This window comes from Polyergus mexicanus, unplaced genomic scaffold (assembly GCF_030449975.1).
Source record: "Polyergus mexicanus isolate NDT 795.1 unplaced genomic scaffold, iyPolMexi1.0 SCAF_10, whole genome shotgun sequence".
Taxonomy (NCBI): domain Eukaryota; kingdom Metazoa; phylum Arthropoda; class Insecta; order Hymenoptera; family Formicidae; genus Polyergus; species Polyergus mexicanus.
In genome coordinates this window covers 1,394,238-1,413,981 of record NW_027223330.1, presented here as the reverse complement: position 1 = coordinate 1,413,981, position 19,744 = coordinate 1,394,238, and the positions used below count along the sequence as shown (strand labels likewise).

At 31.6% G+C, this 19,744-nt stretch overlaps 3 protein-coding genes across 4 annotated transcripts; 1 reads left to right on the top strand and 2 right to left on the bottom strand.

Moving 5' to 3' along the window:
• Nucleotides 1-260: 260 nt before the first annotated feature.
• Prp31 (pre-mRNA processing factor 31) lies at nucleotides 261-2,386 on the top strand. The gene has a single exon (XM_070303534.1). It carries the CDS (start codon nucleotides 504-506, stop codon nucleotides 1,971-1,973), a length of 1,470 nt encoding a protein of 489 aa, XP_070159635.1. The 5' UTR covers nucleotides 261-503; the 3' UTR covers nucleotides 1,974-2,386.
• Nucleotides 2,030-4,794, bottom strand: Rad17 (Rad17 checkpoint clamp loader component). Its single transcript, XM_070303536.1, has 9 exons — nucleotides 4,451-4,794; nucleotides 3,733-4,126; nucleotides 3,503-3,659; nucleotides 3,305-3,427; nucleotides 3,036-3,214; nucleotides 2,882-2,971; nucleotides 2,621-2,808; nucleotides 2,437-2,555; nucleotides 2,030-2,355 (listed from the first exon to the last, which is right to left on the bottom strand). Exons 1-9 carry the CDS (start codon nucleotides 4,463-4,465, stop codon nucleotides 2,226-2,228), a joined length of 1,395 nt encoding a protein of 464 aa, XP_070159637.1. The 5' UTR covers nucleotides 4,466-4,794; the 3' UTR covers nucleotides 2,030-2,225.
• Nucleotides 4,795-6,141: 1,347 nt separating this feature from the next.
• On the bottom strand, nucleotides 6,142-14,730 carry Cpr (Cytochrome P450 reductase). Of its 2 annotated transcripts, XM_070303532.1 has the most exons (11): nucleotides 14,534-14,730; nucleotides 10,307-10,515; nucleotides 9,791-9,983; nucleotides 9,279-9,428; nucleotides 8,312-8,436; nucleotides 8,028-8,216; nucleotides 7,716-7,954; nucleotides 7,301-7,632; nucleotides 6,949-7,210; nucleotides 6,636-6,864; nucleotides 6,144-6,559 (listed from the first exon to the last, which is right to left on the bottom strand). In XM_070303532.1, exons 1-11 carry the CDS (start codon nucleotides 14,543-14,545, stop codon nucleotides 6,415-6,417), a joined length of 2,085 nt encoding a protein of 694 aa, XP_070159633.1. In that variant the 5' UTR covers nucleotides 14,546-14,730; the 3' UTR covers nucleotides 6,144-6,414. The 2 variants fall into 2 exon arrangements, with proteins under 2 accessions (XP_070159634.1, XP_070159633.1); XM_070303533.1 differs by lacking the exons at nucleotides 9,279-9,428; nucleotides 9,791-9,983; nucleotides 10,307-10,515; nucleotides 14,534-14,730 and adding an exon at nucleotides 8,571-8,687 and having other exon boundaries at nucleotides 6,142-6,559.
• Nucleotides 14,731-19,744: the final 5,014 nt, after the last annotated feature.

Genomic DNA, 19,744 nt, shown 5'->3' with positions numbered 1-19,744 from the left:
TTGCGCACGGCGCGCTACTTATGTCGCTGATTCGTGAGTTGCTGTCACGTAACGCTCGAGTATGCGCTACAGTATTGCGCATGTACAAAGCCCTGTGATTGGCGGAAGACCGATCACGTGAATTGCTGGGGGGTTCGTATATAGACACAACATCCAGGGCGCGTTCCACTTAACGACCGCAACGCTCGCAAGCATCATCTGTCTTTGTTTAACTTTTGGTGAACAACAAGGATAAAATGATACTGTGAGCGGTCGTTAAGGGACCCTCTGGGGACCCCAGAGACACGACACGATCAGGTCAGGTTAATTGTCTCCCACAGAAGTTTCGAGTCGCGCTCTTCTCATTTTTCTCCGCTCACGGAGAGTATCTGACTTAATTAAACAAGAGCGGTGGAAGAATATTAAAATCATCTTTAACTGTATTATAAAAAGACTGGAAAAGTTATATAATATGAAACAATAAATAAACGGAACAAGACATTATATAACCTCAAAACAAGGAAATGTCTTTAGCGGATGAACTTCTCGCAGATCTCGAGGAAAATGACGACGCGGATACTTTCATGGAAGAACCGGAGCCGAAATTCATTCCGGCTTCGGTCTCTAAAGTTCTAGAAGAAGAGATAAAGGTATCCTCTGTTCGAGAGTTAGCCAAGTTACGAGATTCGGAACAGCTGCAAAAGATCATATCACAGATTGAAAAGCATAGCAAAGTACCTAGAAAATCAGCTGACATTGTAGGACCTGTAGAATCTGATCCGGAATATCAACTGATAGTTGAAGCTAATAATATGGCTGTAGATATTGATAATGAAATAGCTACTATACACAGATTTACAAGAGATAAGTATTCAAAAAGGTTCCCAGAGTTGGAATCCCTGGTCGTTGGACAAATGGAATATATAATGACTGTTAAGGAATTAGGAAATGATGTGGATAGGGCAAAAAATAATGAAATTCTTCAACAGTTTCTTACTCAAGCCACAATTATGGTAGTTTCTGTGACGGCATCAACCACTCAAGGCCAATTATTGACAGAAGAAGAGAAAGAAGCTATTGGTGAGGCTTGCGACATGGCAGTGGAATTAAACAACTACAAATTAAAGATATTCGAATATGTAGAAAGCAGAATGGCATTTATCGCACCGAACTTATCAATAATTGTTGGTGCATCGACAGCCGCTAAAATTATGGGTGTTGCAGGTGGGTTAACAAAACTGTCAAAGATTCCGGCTTGTAATGTTCTAGTCCTAGGGTCTCAAAAGACAACGCTCTCTGGATTTTCGCAAGTTGCCACTTTGCCTCATACAGGATTCATTTATTACTCCGATATCGTGCAAGAAACACCTCCCGATTTACGGAGAAAAGCAGCGAGACTCGTGGCTGCGAAATGCACGTTGGCGGCTAGAGTGGATGCCTGCCACGAAAGTACAAACGGTCACTTTGGTCAGATGCTGCGCGAGGAGATTGAGAAGAAATTGGACAAGCTTCAAGAGCCACCGCCGGTAAAATTCGTGAAGCCGCTACCGAAACCAATTGATCCTGGTCGAAAAAAACGTGGCGGTAAACGCGTTCGTAAGATGAAAGAACGCTACGCGATTACAGAATTTAGAAAGCATGCGAATAGGATGAACTTCGCAGACATCGAAAGTGATGCTTACCAAGAGGATCTCGGTTATTCGCGAGGAACAATCGGCAAAGCTGGGGCAGGTCGAATTAGGCTGCCACAAATTGACGAGAAGACAAAAGTCAGAATATCTAAGACATTGCAAAAGAATCTGCAGAAACAACAGCAATGGGGAGGGAGTACTACTGTTAAGAAGCAAGTATCCGGCACTGCTTCCAGTGTGGCTTTCACTCCCCTGCAGGGTCTTGAAATTGTCAATCCGCAAGCTGCTGAGAAAAAGGTGAATGAAGCAAATGCGAAATACTTTTCTAACACAGCCGGTTTCCTGAAAGTCAAGAAAACGTAAACAAGAATTCCTATTGCAATAATAAATAAGAGAAAATGCATATATATTTAATATTTGTAAATTTGCTTTTGTTGAAAATACAATACATCTAAGTACAAATAAATATAATATTTAGGTCATAAACTTAAAATTTATAATCCTTTATATTTTATATTAACTATAATTGGAGGAAACAAAGATAAGAACATATAAAAGGGTAACTTGTGAAAGTAATACTTATATATATATATATATATATAGTTAATATACATATTAATCTTCTTCAATAATTATTTCCGTATCTTTATCTTCATTTATTATCGATATTTCGTTCGTTTTCTTCGCACAAGGTTTAATAATTGATTCATACCATTGTGTTTCTGCTGTTATTAGGCACCGTTGTCTACAAATAAGTATATGCATTAAAATAAAAAATACGTTCAGCAACAAAAGTGATAAATAATTAACCTAGTCTAATATTTACATGTTACTATGATCGTTTCGCGGCTTTTTTACTGGATTCCAGCCAGTTACAGGCTTCTCATTCGCCAGCATTAAGCCACGGATGCAATATGATAATGCAACTTTACCCAAATTGCGATCCTGTCGAATTATGGAATATAAGAACAAATATTTTATGTAATCAAAAGAGCTTTAATAAAACTTACACGCCATTCCGAATTTAAAACATCAGCCAAGCTCAAGATATCGGACGCTACAGTGGCTTCTTCTATAGTTCTTATAGTGTTTAGGTAATTCTCTTGTAGAAATTGCACGAATACTACAGACTGTGATTGGAAGAATGCCGATATTTCTTCAGGATCGTGCACATACTTGGAAGAATCATTTGATTGTTCTGGAATTAATCATAAGTCGCAATTCATCGGTTCACGAAAATCCAAAATTCGAAATGTGAAGTCAAATTATACTTTTAGGATTTATGACTCTTCCGATACTATGCAGTAGATTCAAAGTTTCTTCTCGAACGCCGCATTCGCTTTTCAAATGTTGCTCGGGCACTAATAATTGTAAGAACAATATAAATTCTCTGGCTCATTGGTTCAATTAATATGACTTGTATACCTTTGAGAGAAATAAAAATTAGATTTAAAACGGCACTGCGCACATCTCCAACGCTGTTGGACAATATTTCGTCGATGTGCTGCTGAGAGACATACAACATGTCGCCGGCGATGGTATTTAGTACACTGGATACTCGCTTCAGCATATTTTTCACCGCGGTTTGCGTGGTTGCATTCACGCTGTGCCAAATAAATCGTGATCAAGCTTAAAATAGTGCGCGGAAATATTGAACCTTTAATTTATTGGAGAAAATTATCTGATTCACTTACGTGATGAGATCGATGCCAAACTTTTCTCTTACATTAGGTGCGAATAATGTCTGCATCAGTCTAGAGTTTCCAGTCTCTGTGCAAATAAATATCACAGGTTCCTTGCCTATCTGGAAATATTTTCTAAAGAAAGATATTTATAAAGAAAAAATATCAAGCAATATCTAAACAGTTTATTATAAAGTAGATGCTACTTACTCTACGAGTGTAAAAAAGCCTTTGTGATCCTCTTGATAAACATTTGGAAGATCCTTAACGAGAAGCAATTGTTTGGAACAATTGCCGAGTACTGTGCGATAACGCGTTGCGCGAATTACGTGATCCTCGAATTTATCTCCTTGCCGCATCACGCGTTCTGAAAATTATCAAAAAAATGATGTTTAAATATATAATTTATACTTTCATAAACATCAAATAGTAATCATTACTATTTTCATCCTCTATTTGATCAATTGGAGTAATCCATTCAATAATGTCGAATCCGTTTTCTTTAGCAAGTAACTTTATAGCTACAGTTTTTCCACAACCAGAAGGACCAGAGAGAACCAACATGGAAGGCTGCTTTTTTGATGCTTTATATTGAAACCAATTGGAAATCTCATTTTGTTTCTGTCGACTGATTGCCAACTCAGAAAGTTTTTGAGGTTCACAAGCCTCGAGTAATTTCGATAAATTGGTTTCATGTTTTCTTCTCTTAAAATTACTTTGCGTGAATGATGTGTTCGGCAGAATCTTATCTAATTTTCTTGTATTAGTACGCTTGACCAAAGGCTCATTTACAATTTCACAATCAAATGATGGCACGCACCACTTATTATTTCTCTGCAAAAAAGATAGAAAAGTAGTATAAGCACAATTAAGAAAATAAAATGAAGTTTTATATGTTATACCTGATAAGGATGTAATACATTTATAAAGAATCTAAAGAAATTAAATTTAAATATTATTCTACACATTATTCTAAAACTAAGAGAGAAAACAAAAAGTTTTTACATGCTAATTCTATAATTCTTAAGACTTAGAAATAAGATCTGTCAAATTATATTTTTAGACCAGTTAGGAATTAGGTTAAGTGAGATATAATACCATTTAAATGACAATCCTAAATCATTTTTCAATATATCTCTCGATATATTATATACTTACTTTTGGAAGGGTCATGCTTATTTATATATTTACATTTTGTACTAATTAGTTTGAATGAACGCTTGATACACGCTTTTTATCTTGTTTATCTTTGGATGCACTCCGCTTGATGTTATTTTCGTTTCAAAGCGCAGATTTTTCGTTCTGATTGGCCCATCAAATGCTTCGAAGCAGAAATAGCATAAAACGGAACGCACCTTTTGTACTAAACTAATACTATATGTATTGTTTGACGCTACGAAAGTTTCAAATCATTTGTACATATGTTTCGAATCATATATATATATATATATATGTGTGTGTGTGTGTGTGTGTGTTAAATATATCAATCAATTATGTTGTTTAAAGTTATATATAATCCTAGATGCTTTTCACATATAAGAAAATATTTATGTAATTTTTATTTCATTTATTATTCCTATGCATCATATAAAAATGTAATTATTTATAATTCATTATATATAATTGCTGTTAAGACATATGGTTCTTCAATATATTGACATATCTCAATATATTCTATATTTAAAAAGCGATATATAAATAAGTAATGATTGATCTTAGGATTTATTAACAATTGTTTATCTAAATTATAATATTTGTTATTGGTATATTTATATCAATCGTAGTTGCGAATTTAATTGATCAATTCTAGTAGAGTTGCAAGTAGAGATAAAAAAATCTGAATTAACACTATTAATGCTAATTATAACTAGTGTGCAGTACCTTTGCTTTGATTGTGTAATGAAGCTGCATTGTGTAATTGATCCATATACAAATTTACTGTAAAGAATATTATTTTACCTACACTTAAGTAAAGTAATATCTTTATACTAGAATAAATCTGTAATCTATATATTTGCATAAAAAACTTGATTAAAAATTTATATTAAATTTTCATGTAATATATGCTATTCTATAGCAATATATATTACCAATAAGTGAGCCAATAATGAACTCGAGAATGTAATTTTTACTAAATAAAATATTTATGAGACTTGTCCATAGGCTCAACAATTGCTTTTTGTATAAACTAATAGGGAATAACAATCTTTTATATATATTTACTATATTGATCTTACAAAAAATGATTATATTTGCTATATATTGCCTATTGTACTTGTTGTAAGTAAGATTAAATATTTAACTAAATTGTGTGGTATATTATACCGGGCGGACGATCATAGACGACTATGAATAGGGGTAAAATTTTAGATAGAGATATTATTTGTACAATTTTGCATGAGTTAGTACTTGTGCATTTGATATTATCAGGACCAACACATAACATTCCTTTTCCAGATAACACAAATTCAAGGATTGATGAGCAATTATATATAAAGGAGCAAAGACGAGCTTTATCTTTATATCTCGACTTATTATTTGAAATATAAAATGTATAATTTGTTTAAATAATCTCATATATTTAATAAAAATAAGATAATTATACAGTTTAGGAACAGCCTCATAGATTTCAATAGCCTTGATATATATTATCAGGACTGTGTCATTGATAATATATATCAAAGCCGATGAAACCTGTAAGATCTTTCTTTAAATTGCATAATTATCAAAAATAATTGTAATAAAATAATTGTGCAATATATATATATATATATATATACAGTATAGAAATAGATAATATTGAAATATCAAAGAAAATACTTCGTTTTTTACAATATGTTTTATATAAATTTTAAGGAAGATTGTGCCAGCTCTGATTATAGAGGTGTAAAATATAATTCTATTACAATTATTCTATTTGGTAGGATGTGATGATGAAAATAAAAAAATTGCGGGATGAAGATTACCAAACGAAAATAAATCGAACAGCAAGCCATTTGACAAATCATATCGCTATTAACGACCATCCCGATACTTCGACGAATCGAACCTTGGTGAACTTAAAAGTCCTCGTACATAAAATATTACTTTTCCATACTTCTCTATAATACAATTAATATGACTCAACTCCAGACATCACTCGAGTATCGCTTTTGCGATTCCATCTTCTTGATATAATTTGCTGCATTGAGCTCAGACATATTGCCTCGGTCCATCACAACCTTGAGCAGTATATTGTGAACATCACGGGCCATATTTCTAGCATCTCTGAAAGAAGCACATATATATTGCAACATCGAATCTTCTTTTTATTCTAATAGAGAAATAGGAGCTTTGAACCAACCCGCAAACGTAAATATGTCCATTCTGTTCACCAATGACGCGCCAAAGTTCTTCCTTGTTCTTCTCGAGCAAATGAGTGACATAGATTTTATGCTCTTGCTCGCGGCTGAATGCGGTGTGCAACGTTAAAGTGCCATCCTTTATGTACTGTTCCAATTCCTCACGATAAAGAAAATCTTCTTTGCTTTTTCTGCATCCAAAGTACAGTATTGTATCGCCCACCTGTTTACCTGAAATCAAGAATAAGATATTAATATACTCCGATAGGACAAAATGTTGCATTACAAAGTATCAAGAACTTAAAGAAAATTTACCTTCTCTTCTTGCGAGATCACGTTCCTGTATGAAGCCTCTGAACGGCGCTAGACCAGTTCCCGGACCAATCATGATGATGGGAGTACTCAAACGCGTCGGTAAACGAAACTGAGACTTCCTTACGAAGATCGGGACGACACAGGGTGGATCGGAAGGATGTTTTTCCTTTAACCAATTAGTAGTCACGCCCTTGTTGATTCTGCCAGTTGGGGTTTTGTACTCCACTACTACCGCCGTGATGTGAATCGAAGTCGGATGAAGCTAAAATACGGGAATTATTTTTATTAAATGATGAATGATATCTTTCAACTAGAGAAATATATTCTATCATTTTTAAAATCGATAATATACTTTTGGAGATGAGGATATTGAGTAGTATCGACATTGTAATCGCGGTAAAATCTCGCAGAGGTGATCCAGCGGTGGCTTTAAACTGGAAATATCTTCTAAAATGTGCACAATATTGCGATTCTCTTGAACTATCCATTGCTGATAGGCCGCTTTGCCCTCCGCAGTAGTTAATGCCATCAGCTTTAGCTTCTCCTTGTCCGCGGGATCGGTCGCGTACTCGGCCAATTCTTTAAGAACGTGCGTTCGCGGATTGCTCGTAATGTCCAAGTAATGCGTCAAGGCAGTCCTATAGCTACAAGGACAAGGGAACGGATGCTTCTTCGTAGATTCCTCTGTAAAATAAGTAGCAGATGATGTAAATATAACAAAAAATATAAGTAAATAGAAAGATATAAAGAGTAAGTAAATAACTTACCATCTGTATTTGTAAGGGTAAATACGGTATCCAAGTCTGTGCCGCATTGTTCGCCGATTTTATTCACTAGTTCCGTATTGTTTACCGGATAAACGGCCAAATGATCACCCGCCTCATAACGTATCTTGGAATCTTCGATATTAAACTCGATATGCATGCACGATCTCTCGGATGTCGGGCCGTGTAGCTCGCAGTTCACCTTCACCGGTGCTAAGAATGGATTCTTTGCGTCGTAAGGCCTACGAATAAAAAAAAAAGATATTAGATATAGGAACACAAAAATAAATGATAAAAATTAATGAAGGCCCTTACGGTCTCTGTTTTGTGAAAGAGTGAAGACGAGCAATCTCTCCGGTATAAATACGATCGGCAGGTAGATCTACATGTTCTGTGAGCTTGTATTGTCGGATACTAACATCCTCACCGGCACCTTCAATGCCAAAGAATTCGCAGACGACTGGCCAAAACTTGTCTTTCCAAGTAATAAAATCATCTTCTATGCTGTAATAAAGAAAGAGAAATATTGTTGAAGTTGCAATAGAAATACAGAATAAATAAAAAAAATTAATGAAGAATATCATATATTTGAAACTTACTTGGCATCATCATCTCCAAGACCCAATTCAAAAACGCGTGTAGCACCCAATTGTTCTAATCTGTGATCCACGTATATACCAACCTCGTTATAATGCTCATAAGTTTTATTACCAAGTCCAAATACCTGAAAAAAAAAAAAAAAAAAACAATCAAGGGATTATTAGCGAAACTTTGCTCATGATATTTAAATTTCAAAAATTCAACGGAACGATCCGATGGTTTGAATTTTATATCGATTCGCACAAACTCGAACGATACCTCGAACGGCAATAATGTCGCGTTTCGTCGCGTCGCGACGCCACAAACATAACAGCGCTGTAGAAAGAAACGGAAGAATCTATCGTACGTTTTTAGATTCATGATTTATATATAATAGTTGCCTGAGTCGGCACTTGAGATATTGCAGACAATTTAACACTCAAAGAATTGTTGGATTCTATATTATTAAGTGTTTTATTTTCTGACCGAAAAACAGTAATTTCGCGCACGATCCTTTCATGTGAATGTTACGCGTGAGCATCGCACGTGGACGTGGACTGCTCTAATCAAGAATCAAGCTAACCATAGTCATTTATATTTATGTCATGCGCTTGCTTACATAATGTTCAATGACGTAACTAGCTAAAAAGTCTCCCGTTATCAAGGGACCAAGATTATAAAATATGCAAGACACAAATAAAAAAGAAAAAGAAAAAAGAATAGCGAATTTTGTGAAAGAGTGAGACGTGAATGTTATTCATGTCATTGTGTAATATCGCTTATTTGATTCTCTTTTTTTAATGTATGCACCATTTCAATATTATCAATATTAAAATTATTAAAATTTCCATATAAGATTCCCATTATGAAAAATTGGATTAAATTGCTTGTGAATTAGAGCACAAGAGATTAGAAGGAAAATCAGTTCAAGGAAAATATGATAAATTCGAAATAAAAAATGATGCCATATAAAATATACATGCATACCGCATAATTCAATCCTGTAAGATCACCGTCTCCATTCTTGAGCCAATCGACAAACTCCATCGCATTGTCAGTAGGATCGCCCTCTCCATACGTGGCCAAACAAAACACTGCTAAACTGTTTGGAATATTTTTCAGATGTATTAGCTCCTCCTATTGCGATAAAATACATATTCATCATAAAACATGAATTTTCTTATATAATCATTAATTTCTTTTTATTGCGAATTATAATAATCATCCGCGGAATACAAGACTATACTTTGTCAAGGATAATAATCATCAACATATATCATCATATTATTATTGTATGTAGGGATAATTAACGAGATAAATCAGCCAAGGAATATTATTCAAAATTTGAACAACGTTGTTTAATTTACATCTTACTACAATAATTATCACAAACAATAAATATCTAAGTTGTCGGCAAATTAAATAAATTCAATGAATTGACATGATATTTTTTGCCGATATATATAAAAGATTCATAATAACTGCCGCAATTTACATACCATATCACATTCCTCGGGATCGGCCACCATGCCCTTCATTTTATATCTAATTCCCTCTTTAGCGAGACGACCCGCGAATTCTTCGGCGGTGCCCGTCTGACTTCCATAAAATACAACCAAGCTTCGTCCAGAAGTCTTCAGCTTCTTGATGAATGAGTTCTCCGATGACGGTGTTGCGACAAATGACGTTGGTCTGCAATTGCAAAATTGTCGAGGTCATTTTGTAATTTATCGTTTAACCTTGGATGCATGTATAAGTATGCGTGGTTTATGAGACTTTGTAAGTTTTGAAACTTTATTTATTTATTTTTTTTTCCTTTACAGTACATCTTCAATTTCGAGATCTATTTCTTCCTTTCAATAATTTTTGGAGATATCCTAAACCTTCAATTTAAATTTTTCCACAATTCAAATTTATCGAAATCTTTTTCTTCTTTTTTCTCTTTTTGTTAACTGTCGTTAGAGAGCCATGCATCCGTGGTGCGGTTTCGTAAAAAATTAAAAAGAATTAATTACTGAATAGAGTATGATTTCGGCGATGGCGCGAGTTCCTCTCGCCTAGTTTTCCTCAGGATGTACCATATCGCTACAACAAGAAGACTGCCGAGCAATAAGATGTCCAGAACACTGAAGTAGGGCTCATCACCGGTTTCCGGTTTGGTTTCTTCTTCCAATTTTGGCGAACCTGCCATTCTTATAGCCTTCGAATGTGACGCGTCCACTGTCTATGAAAAATTTGCGATTGAATTAGCCAATTGATTTTAACAAAAACTATTCATAGATACGTTAAAAAAATTCTACAAGGCTCAAGAGTCTCAAATTATTTCACTTACAAGACAGTCAAAATATAGAATTCAATTTTATACATTCGATTTTATATATCATTATCTAATTTTTCTACGCATTACTCGTAAAAATGACGTAATCTTTTTCAAATATGTTATAAACATCACTTTGGGCCATCAAACTTAATCCAAAGTCCAAACATTTTTATTCTCGTAAATAAGCAAAGTTTTTGGAAATATGTATTAAAAGAATTGCTTTAAATATAACGATAATATTCTTGATTCCTACACGGAAAAAAAAAAATTTCGCTGCCACAGCTAATCATGGTTTGCAAAATAAATTTCTAAACTGCAGCAAAACGGTTTGCTGTTGCATTTAATAAATAGGTATCACAGCTAAGATGTTCGCTGTTGCACGTAATAAATAGATGTCGCATCAAAGATGTTCGCTGTCCATATATTACGATTGAAATCTAGTTATCACACGCAGTTTTTAGCTACGGCAGCAAATTTTTTTTTTTCCGTGTATATAACGATAATCGAGATCACAAATAATAACACGCACTTGTGATATGATTCAGCTTTCATTATATCTCTCCTTTATCAAAGTTGAATGTCAATGATAGTGTTTCACGCGAATTGTAAATGTAATCTATATTTTAAACAATGTACATTCATTACAACACGCATTAATATTTTGCAATTCACCATTACGTGTGATTCGGAATTTTCCGCTTCGCTCTTGTCTTATTTCTTTAAAAAATGCTAATAAATGGGGGTCTTATTTACACAAATAATCTTAAATATATTCTTTCAAAAATCGAGATTACATTATATAAAACTACGCGAGATGCATAATAATAAGTATATAGATACATATTCATTAAAAAAGGAAAAGAAGGAAATTTAGTATAATTTAAAAAAATAAACTCTTCAGTTATGAGAGATGTATAAATTCCTAGACGACGCTAAAGCTCGAATAGATAAGATCTTCCATAAGAACAAGCGCATTTCATACGTGTTTGCCTCTTAATATGGATTGTCAAGTAAAAAGGGAAAATGTTATCTATTGTATCAGCTTGTCATTGTATTTCGCGGAACGATAAGAACGCAAGTTAGAACACACAGGCGATGTATCCAGAATAATTATTCATAATTCTCAATTTCTTGATTCATAATTATAAACGTAATGTTGGATTATGTGACATTTGTCTGCAACATGTGTCATCGTTGATTTATGACTCAGGTGACCGCGTATGAACTAATAATGATAAAGCAGATATACATAGCATTTATTCGACATTATTCAGCATTATTTGGTTAAACCATCATTAAAAAATTTTTTTTAATTTTGTTATTCTGCAAGTATAACATTATTTCGTCATTTTCATGTCGACTGGTTGCGAGAACACATTTGTTATAACATCGAATACACGAAAGGATAAAACTTACATAAATATTATGTCATTGAGTTATTAAGAGCTTGTGTAATAAATGAAAAGAAAAAAAAATCAAATAAATAAATATACATTCTCGATTGAGATTCCTTTTATCCTTTTATTCCTTAAAACGATATATTATTTCATGTTCATCCGAGATATTTTGCCGTTGAATAATGCATTTGAGAAATGAAAAATTGCTTTTTACATCTATGTTAATATAGTTTTGTTTTACCATTTTGATTTATCTATATCTTTGTTTGCTCATATATCTACTTTATTTATCTACAGATTTATCTCATTCATAGATTACTTGGATCGGCTGTTAAAAATAATACAATGATTGCCAAACATACATGCATAAATTAAAAATGTCAACTTTACTGTATCTCTTTCGCCATGTCATTTATATAATATTGTTACATCTACCATGTAACCATGCATTTTTGGCAATCGCATTATCATGTATCAAAAATTCGAGAAAATTAATGTGACTTTATTACCCGAAACTTACGTCATCAAATGACTTAAGCGCTTCCAACGTGTTGATCGCGATACATGTCTAATGAATATGACTTTCAAAAGTCAAGTACTTAACAAGTTGCATTTATTGAATTTTTAATGAAATGTCGGCCGTGTCACTATTGAAAAGCATACTAAATAATTATCCTGCGTGATAAATATTTAAATATATACAGAATATATAAAACGGATAAAATCTGTTCTCTCTACTTTGCAAAAGTACTTAATATTTGATTTTGGCGATAAATAGCTAATCTCTAACTATAAATATTGTAGAACCGTAGTACAAGAAACGGAAAGCAGACGAAGAAAAATTTGCAATGAAGAATAGAAATTTAATACGTTAGTAAAAATTAGAAATGCTTTGTAAGATATGTAAAGTATCTTACAAGCTTCTAGGTTTTTACGAAGATTATCGTATGATTTTATATCTCTCATTACTCTTTAATGTGTAAGAAAATTCTTTTATATGAAAATTATAATATTTGTACGTATAAATAATAAATAAATGTTTAAAACATAATAATTGTTCCTTTCAGTATTGTATTTATGTAGTAAATGTAGTATAAATAAAATAATAGTAGTTTAATCAAAATGAAAAGCGTAAAAGTGTATCGAAAGAATGAGTTACTTTTAAGAAACGCAAAAATTTATTTTTGTGTGTAATATCAATATTATTTATTGCCATAAGAATAAGGGAATTAAGTAAGATTGTCGGTTCAAATTTATAAACTGTGTATCTAATATTAATAATAAATAATTTAATTATTAAACATAGCAAAAAAAAAAGCATCTCATTAACATCTCATTAATTTTCATGCGATATCTGTCATGGTCAATGTCAATTTGCGATTGTTCGTTTAGCTCTATTTGGAAAGATATATTATTTTGCTAAGATCACTTCTTAGCAAAATATAGCTGAAGTTAAATAAATTATTATATTATATGTTATTTAGGAAGATATATTATTAGCTCAGATTGTGTGTTGACGTTTTCAATGTTTTAACAGCTGTTTAGTTTGAATTCTTTGCGCGTAAACTGATTTTGCATCATATTATTTTATTCTATAATAGACTGTAAGTCGAACAGAGTAATAAAATTTAAAAAAATATAAAAAAAAACGAGACAATTTTCCTTAAAATGCAATATTCTTATTATTTATATTATTATAAATTGTTAATATTATTATTATTATCCGATTGTAGATATACGAATTTTTGTGCGTAGAATAGATTTAATCTGTATTTATCAAGCTTTAGTATATATTTTACATTTGTCACGTAAGCTGTTTTTTATGCATATAAATTACTATATTATACATTACATATAAATATTATAATTAGCACACATTCACAATTTCTATTGTAAAATATATCAAAGCGTTAATATCAAAGTTAATATCTTATTAACTTTTATGAAATATTTTCCATTCATTCTCTACATTATTTAATTTCTATAATCCCATATGAATGATAAATCATATATCCCATACTGTTAAGTTGGAATGAATATAATACATAATGTATTTTCTTCTTTTCAAACAATTGAAATAAATTTGACTTCAACATAATAGATTTCATTCTTAAATTATTAGAAATACTCATAATATTATTAAATTAATTAATCAAGTACTTAAGTACTTAAAAAAAATAATTACGTGGTGTTAGAAAAGAAAGAAAAAATTCAAATGTGTATCTAGCATAACTTTCAGCTACTTACGCGCATGGAATACATATTTTGATATATTCAAAAATTCCTGCATTATTCAATACATGAGAAAGAGAGAGGGAGGGAGAGAGAGAGAGAGAGAGAGAGAGAGAGAGAGAGAGAGCGTATTATAAATGACTTGTAATCTTTGCTCAAAGTTTATAATGTCGTGGAATATAAAGGTATTTATATACAAAATATAATAGATTTTCTTGCATCGACATTATCAACGAATAATTATACGCATCGTATTACAATTACATTTCCTCGTGCATTTCATATCCGCTTACCGGCAGTTCCATATTCTTCGCAAGAGACGAATGAAACGTGTGCAGTTTTTAGATGTGCAGAATGGGAGTCAAAAAACGCCCGATTGATCACACGCGATTAATCCGTGATATCTGAGTGAGCGATCACGCATGCGATAACTTGTCACGATGACAATCGGCGCGTGACTGAGAACTGAGAACCAGAACTGCCAATGCCAGCTGACAATGAGAACCGAGGGAATCTCGCGGCGACGTGACTACATACGCATATATTTCGCGCGTGCGTCTGTATGCACACCGTCACCATGTCGACGATAACAAAATGGCAAGTCATCTTATTGGTATTACTCTGTCAAGGATTATTATTACAGGATGTCTCAGAAATCCGCGCTTTTTCTTAAACTATAAATCAGCTAAACCTGTCAAATAAATTGCAGGGAAAAAAAAAAAAAAATAAAATGAAAAAAAATAGAAAAAAAAATTAAAAAACATTTTATTCCGAAGCGCGAATTTTATTCCAGCCATTTAGTTTTATCGTTCGGACAGGAAGTGCACCAGACATTTTTCGAACATCATACATGTATGCATACGTATTTGGAAACGTATATGCACACCTAACGTTGAACGTTTTATCTAGACGGATTCGAATTTAGTAAAGCAAATATTTGGAATGAATAATCGACCACATGTGCAATCACGGTTCCAAAAAGATAAATAAAATTACATATTACAAAATTACATATTAATTTTCTTTAGAGAGTTACCGATTGACTATATACTACATGTATGTTTTTTATGAAAATTCATCCGAATAAAATTTAATGTCAAATTGAATATGTAATTGATATATAAATAAATATAAATGTAATATATATATCAATTTATATTTCTACTTTACCATAACACAACTATTATTATGCGCGTCTCATTTCGTCCTGTTCACATTTCTTCACATTAAAAAATCAAGAGTAGAGCAATAGATTAATAAATAATATATTCTATCTTATAATTACTCATGGCTTCTATATACATGAAGATATTGTCCAATTGTGAGCAATTTATTTTCAACACGCAAAAGAAATTACGCTTGACCGTTGAAAAAGATATATGAAATTTGCCATAATCGTGGTGCGATTTAAAAATCGCGTATGTGTGTAAATGGAAGATACCGTTTGCATTGAGTGAAAGCCAATAAAAAGAAGTAGGTGAAAAGAGACATTCAGGCTACTCTCCCCAACGCCGATGCGTTACGATTGCGCAAGTACACGGTTTTAGTGAATCGACAGTATTAATGGCAAGAGTATCGTAAATTTTTTTTTTTTTTTCAGTTGTAATTATTTCCAATATTCTATTTGATGATATATCTCAAAAAGTATATTGTGAAACCTTAATCTACGAAAAAAATCCATATAATGTCTTATTTTTATTTAGTACGCTCTATATTTTTCTTTAACTTTCTCTCTCTCTCTCTCTCTCTCTCTCTCTCTCTCTCTCTGATAACTCTTTTAAAAATTCTCTTTTTCAATTCCCTTCTAATTTTCGTCTAACGAGAAAAAAAGACATTTTCCTAAAAAGTTACAGTCTCCCGCAATTACGTTTCATATCGGTATCGTTGCGCCGCATATTTAAAATAGATAAATTATTCTTATCGGTTTATTATTACAAAAAATATATTACCTCATCGATGCAAATGACGCGTTGTATATTATTATGAAAATCGTATTCAAATGCGCACGGATTGAAGTTGAAGAGCAGAATATTTTAAAAATCAGTTACAATATTGTCTACAAGGACAGTTTTTTTTTTTTTTTTTTTTTTTTTTTTTTTTTTTTTTTTTAATACATCCGGTAATGTATATATATATATACATGTATACGTTATGCATCTAATCTATAGTAATAGCGATATGATTGTCGGTTATCTCCACGTATTGCTATGTACATACATATGTTATACTAGTTTAATTCTAATTCAATTCTGATAATGTCGATAAATTTTCGGAAGTATTTCACATTTCAAATTATCGATAGAAATTACGAGATTAATAAGACCGATAACGATATTGCATTAAACGCGCGATATCTCGAATTGTTTATTCTTTTGTTGTGTCTACGAGAAATTATCTTTCCGAAGAATAGTTCTTCGGCCATTATGTGAGATTAAAATTCTCGTATTAAAATTCTCAAGTAAATGATAATTTTAATTAACGGAGTTTAAAGTTAATAGGTCATTTACCATAGTTTATTTATACTGATGGCGTTAATAGATTGGGATAATTTTTACCAGAGATGCATGCTCGTTATGATGTCTTTGCATGCGCTATCGGCCTTTTTTATACTTTCGCAACAGGAATCCAAAGGCAAGTTGTAATTTATATCAATCGGACTTAAACTTTAATACGGAATACTGTGGCGGCAATAAATAAATATCAAACAGGATCTCAGATAATTGGTTATCTGAAAAAGATTCGTATTTATATTTTTCACATTAGTTGTACCCGAACAAGAAGTTAAAAGAAAAATGGAGAAAAAACGGGAATGTTAATACAATAGCGCGAAACGAACATCCTTTCAAAGAATTTTTCGCAGTTTTTTTTGATAATCATGGCAAGTGAACCTGAGACGACGAATGAACCTGAAAGTGAAATAGTAAATCTCGAGGTAAGCATCTTTTATTTACCGAGAAAAAATATATAAAAGTCTATATGCCTAGAAAAGAATCATAATGAAGTAACACACATAATCGACATACAAATCGGTAATGAATTATTTAGCCGACAATGAATTTAAATAGGTTGATATATAATTCACTGATGTAAAAATTCGTTAATTTTCACGTATTATTTCAAATTTTTTATTACAATTCGAGAAAAAAAAAATTCTGCAGGATAAGTGAGATTATTCTTATAAAAACAATAAACTTATTGTCCGATTAAATACATAACGCAATCAGTGTTTAAAGCGATGTACTGATTGAATGAGATTATTTGGCAAAGATACACATATACCCGATGATATACGAAAGTTGATGAATATGTATATCGGTGAATATATATATATATTGTCGATCGAGCTGAATACAAATATCGTCGTTTCGGAACGAAATCTTTCTTGATAATTTCCATATGAAAAAAAAAAATATATTATTTACATTTTAGAAGCAGGATTTAAGTGAGGAGAGAAAGAACGAGGAAAATCTCGAAATCGAGATGACGTCAAAGAATCCGGAACAGAAAAGTAAAAAACCGAAAGCCTGCGAGGAGGATCCCTATATTGTGAAACTATTTAAAAGTCTAATGAAGCCGGAAAGTCAAAAGAGTCCAGTGGAAAAGAAAAAGTGATATCTATACCATCTTGTGGAAAATAGCAAAAAAATCTTTGTATAAAATATATGTAAAAAAACAAAATTAATATATTTTAAATTGCATTCATAATTTGCTTATATTTTATCGAATCGCCAGATTAACAAGATATCGATAGCGCGACAGGAAAAATTATTTTCTAATGCGATAATTAAATTTTTGTCGATTAGATATCGTTTAATATAGATAAAAATATCTGATATCGTCACAGCGTGATTTAGCAGTAATCATTTTTTTTAACGAAGCAATACAGATTAGATATGTAAATGTAACGTATCTGTGATATTATACATTTATTGCATTTCATAAAAAAATAATTTATAAATATATATAACTTTTATTATTCTGCATTGCTAATTCGTTTGCTACTACATGTTCTATATTTCCGTCGAAAATAAACGTTACAACAGTCGATTGACAGATTTATAGCTGTTCACTCAAGAAAAAAAAAAATTTTTCACTATACTTTAGTAATTAATACTGTCGAATGCGAGAATTTTGTGGCACATACTTGTATACATATATACAGAGTCTCATTTTAATGTCCTTCCCTTAAAATAACTTTTTTATTTTTGATTGTAGAAAAAAATGTTTCAGACAAAAGTTGCATGATTTCGAGGGGACCACATGTTTTCAAAACAGTATAATAAAGTATTTTTTCATTAAGTACTTTTTGAGTTACTTTACATCTTAATCATATTTTGATATAAAAAATAAAATATTTAATTTTCAATAATCTTACCGTAATACTTTTATGTACAGAATAACGAGACAAAAGCTCTCGAGATAAGCTATAAAAATATGCAACAAAAAATGGAGGGTTCCATTTAAGAAAACATCGATCAAATTGATCTCATCTTGAGAAGGTCACTCAAGGTCAAGTTCATATTTTTATCATGTGGTCTCCTTGAAATCATGCAACTTTTGTCTGAAACATTTTTTTCTACAATCAAAAATAAAAAAGTTATTTGGGGGAGACATTAAAATGGGATATCCTATATATATATATATATTTCAATGTACTTCTTCGCTTCTAATGTCATGATTGGATATAGTTATAGTGAAAAAGTAGAAGCTTTAGAAATTTTCCAGCACATCTGATTTCAGATATATTTCATTATTCAATGTAGCGTGAAGTTTTTATCAAGTATGCACGATCATTTGATAGTCGTCATGGCGACGACCACGAATCTGAATAATGTATTCGGGATCAAAGATCACTAAGGTACGTATTTTTATTTATTTGACGTCAGATTGATTGTTTTGATAAAAATAGAAGCCTAAAACAATTTCTATACAATACGTTTAGCACTATTAGGAGAAATTTTTCCATTGACATACTTGCAATAAAAAAAACAAAAAAAAAACATGAAAAACATTGAAAATGTTCTTTAATGAAAATTTAATAGAGTATTTGAAAGATTACGAAAAAGAGTATTGTGGCTTAAAACATAAACTTCATAAATTTTTCCGAAAACATTGATATTAATATCGTTAGTAATATGTCACAATTATTCAATGATATATCGGTTACAGACAACGAAATATAGTATAAACAATTTTTTAACAATAATGAAATAACTTCTCGTCTTATAAAGCAATTATATTCAATTGCAGTGGATTTTCATTTATATATTAATGAAAGTGTTTTGTAAACTTACAACAACTGATGCAATATTTACTCCTATTGTCTATCTTTATATGATTAACCATTAGTAATTATTGCGTCTTATTATCATCATATAATTATCTGATAAGTATATTTTTAAAATTAATATATTATCGGTCACGAACGAGTCTTATCCACTGTTTAGGCTATCATAAATTTATATCGATGACTTGATACAAATATATATATAAGATGTTTCAGA

Coding starts and splice junctions, on each gene's coding strand:
- Prp31 (XM_070303534.1), top strand. CDS start 504: ATGTCTTTAGCGGATGAACTTCTCGCAGATCTCGAGGAAAATGACGAC.
- Rad17 (XM_070303536.1), bottom strand. Junction 2,972..3,035: donor AATTTTTATTTCTCTCAAAG/GTATACAAGTCA, acceptor TACAATTATTAG/TGCCCGAGCAACATTTGAAA. Junction 2,556..2,620: donor TTTTAAATTCGGAATGGCGT/GTAAGTTTTATT, acceptor ATAATTCGACAG/GATCGCAATTTGGGTAAAGT.
- Cpr (XM_070303532.1), bottom strand. Junction 8,437..9,278: donor TTACAGGATTGAATTATGCG/GTATGCATGTAT, acceptor TTTTTTTTTCAG/GTATTTGGACTTGGTAATAA. Junction 6,560..6,635: donor GGACATATTTACGTTTGCGG/GTTGGTTCAAAG, acceptor TGCTTCTTTCAG/AGATGCTAGAAATATGGCCC.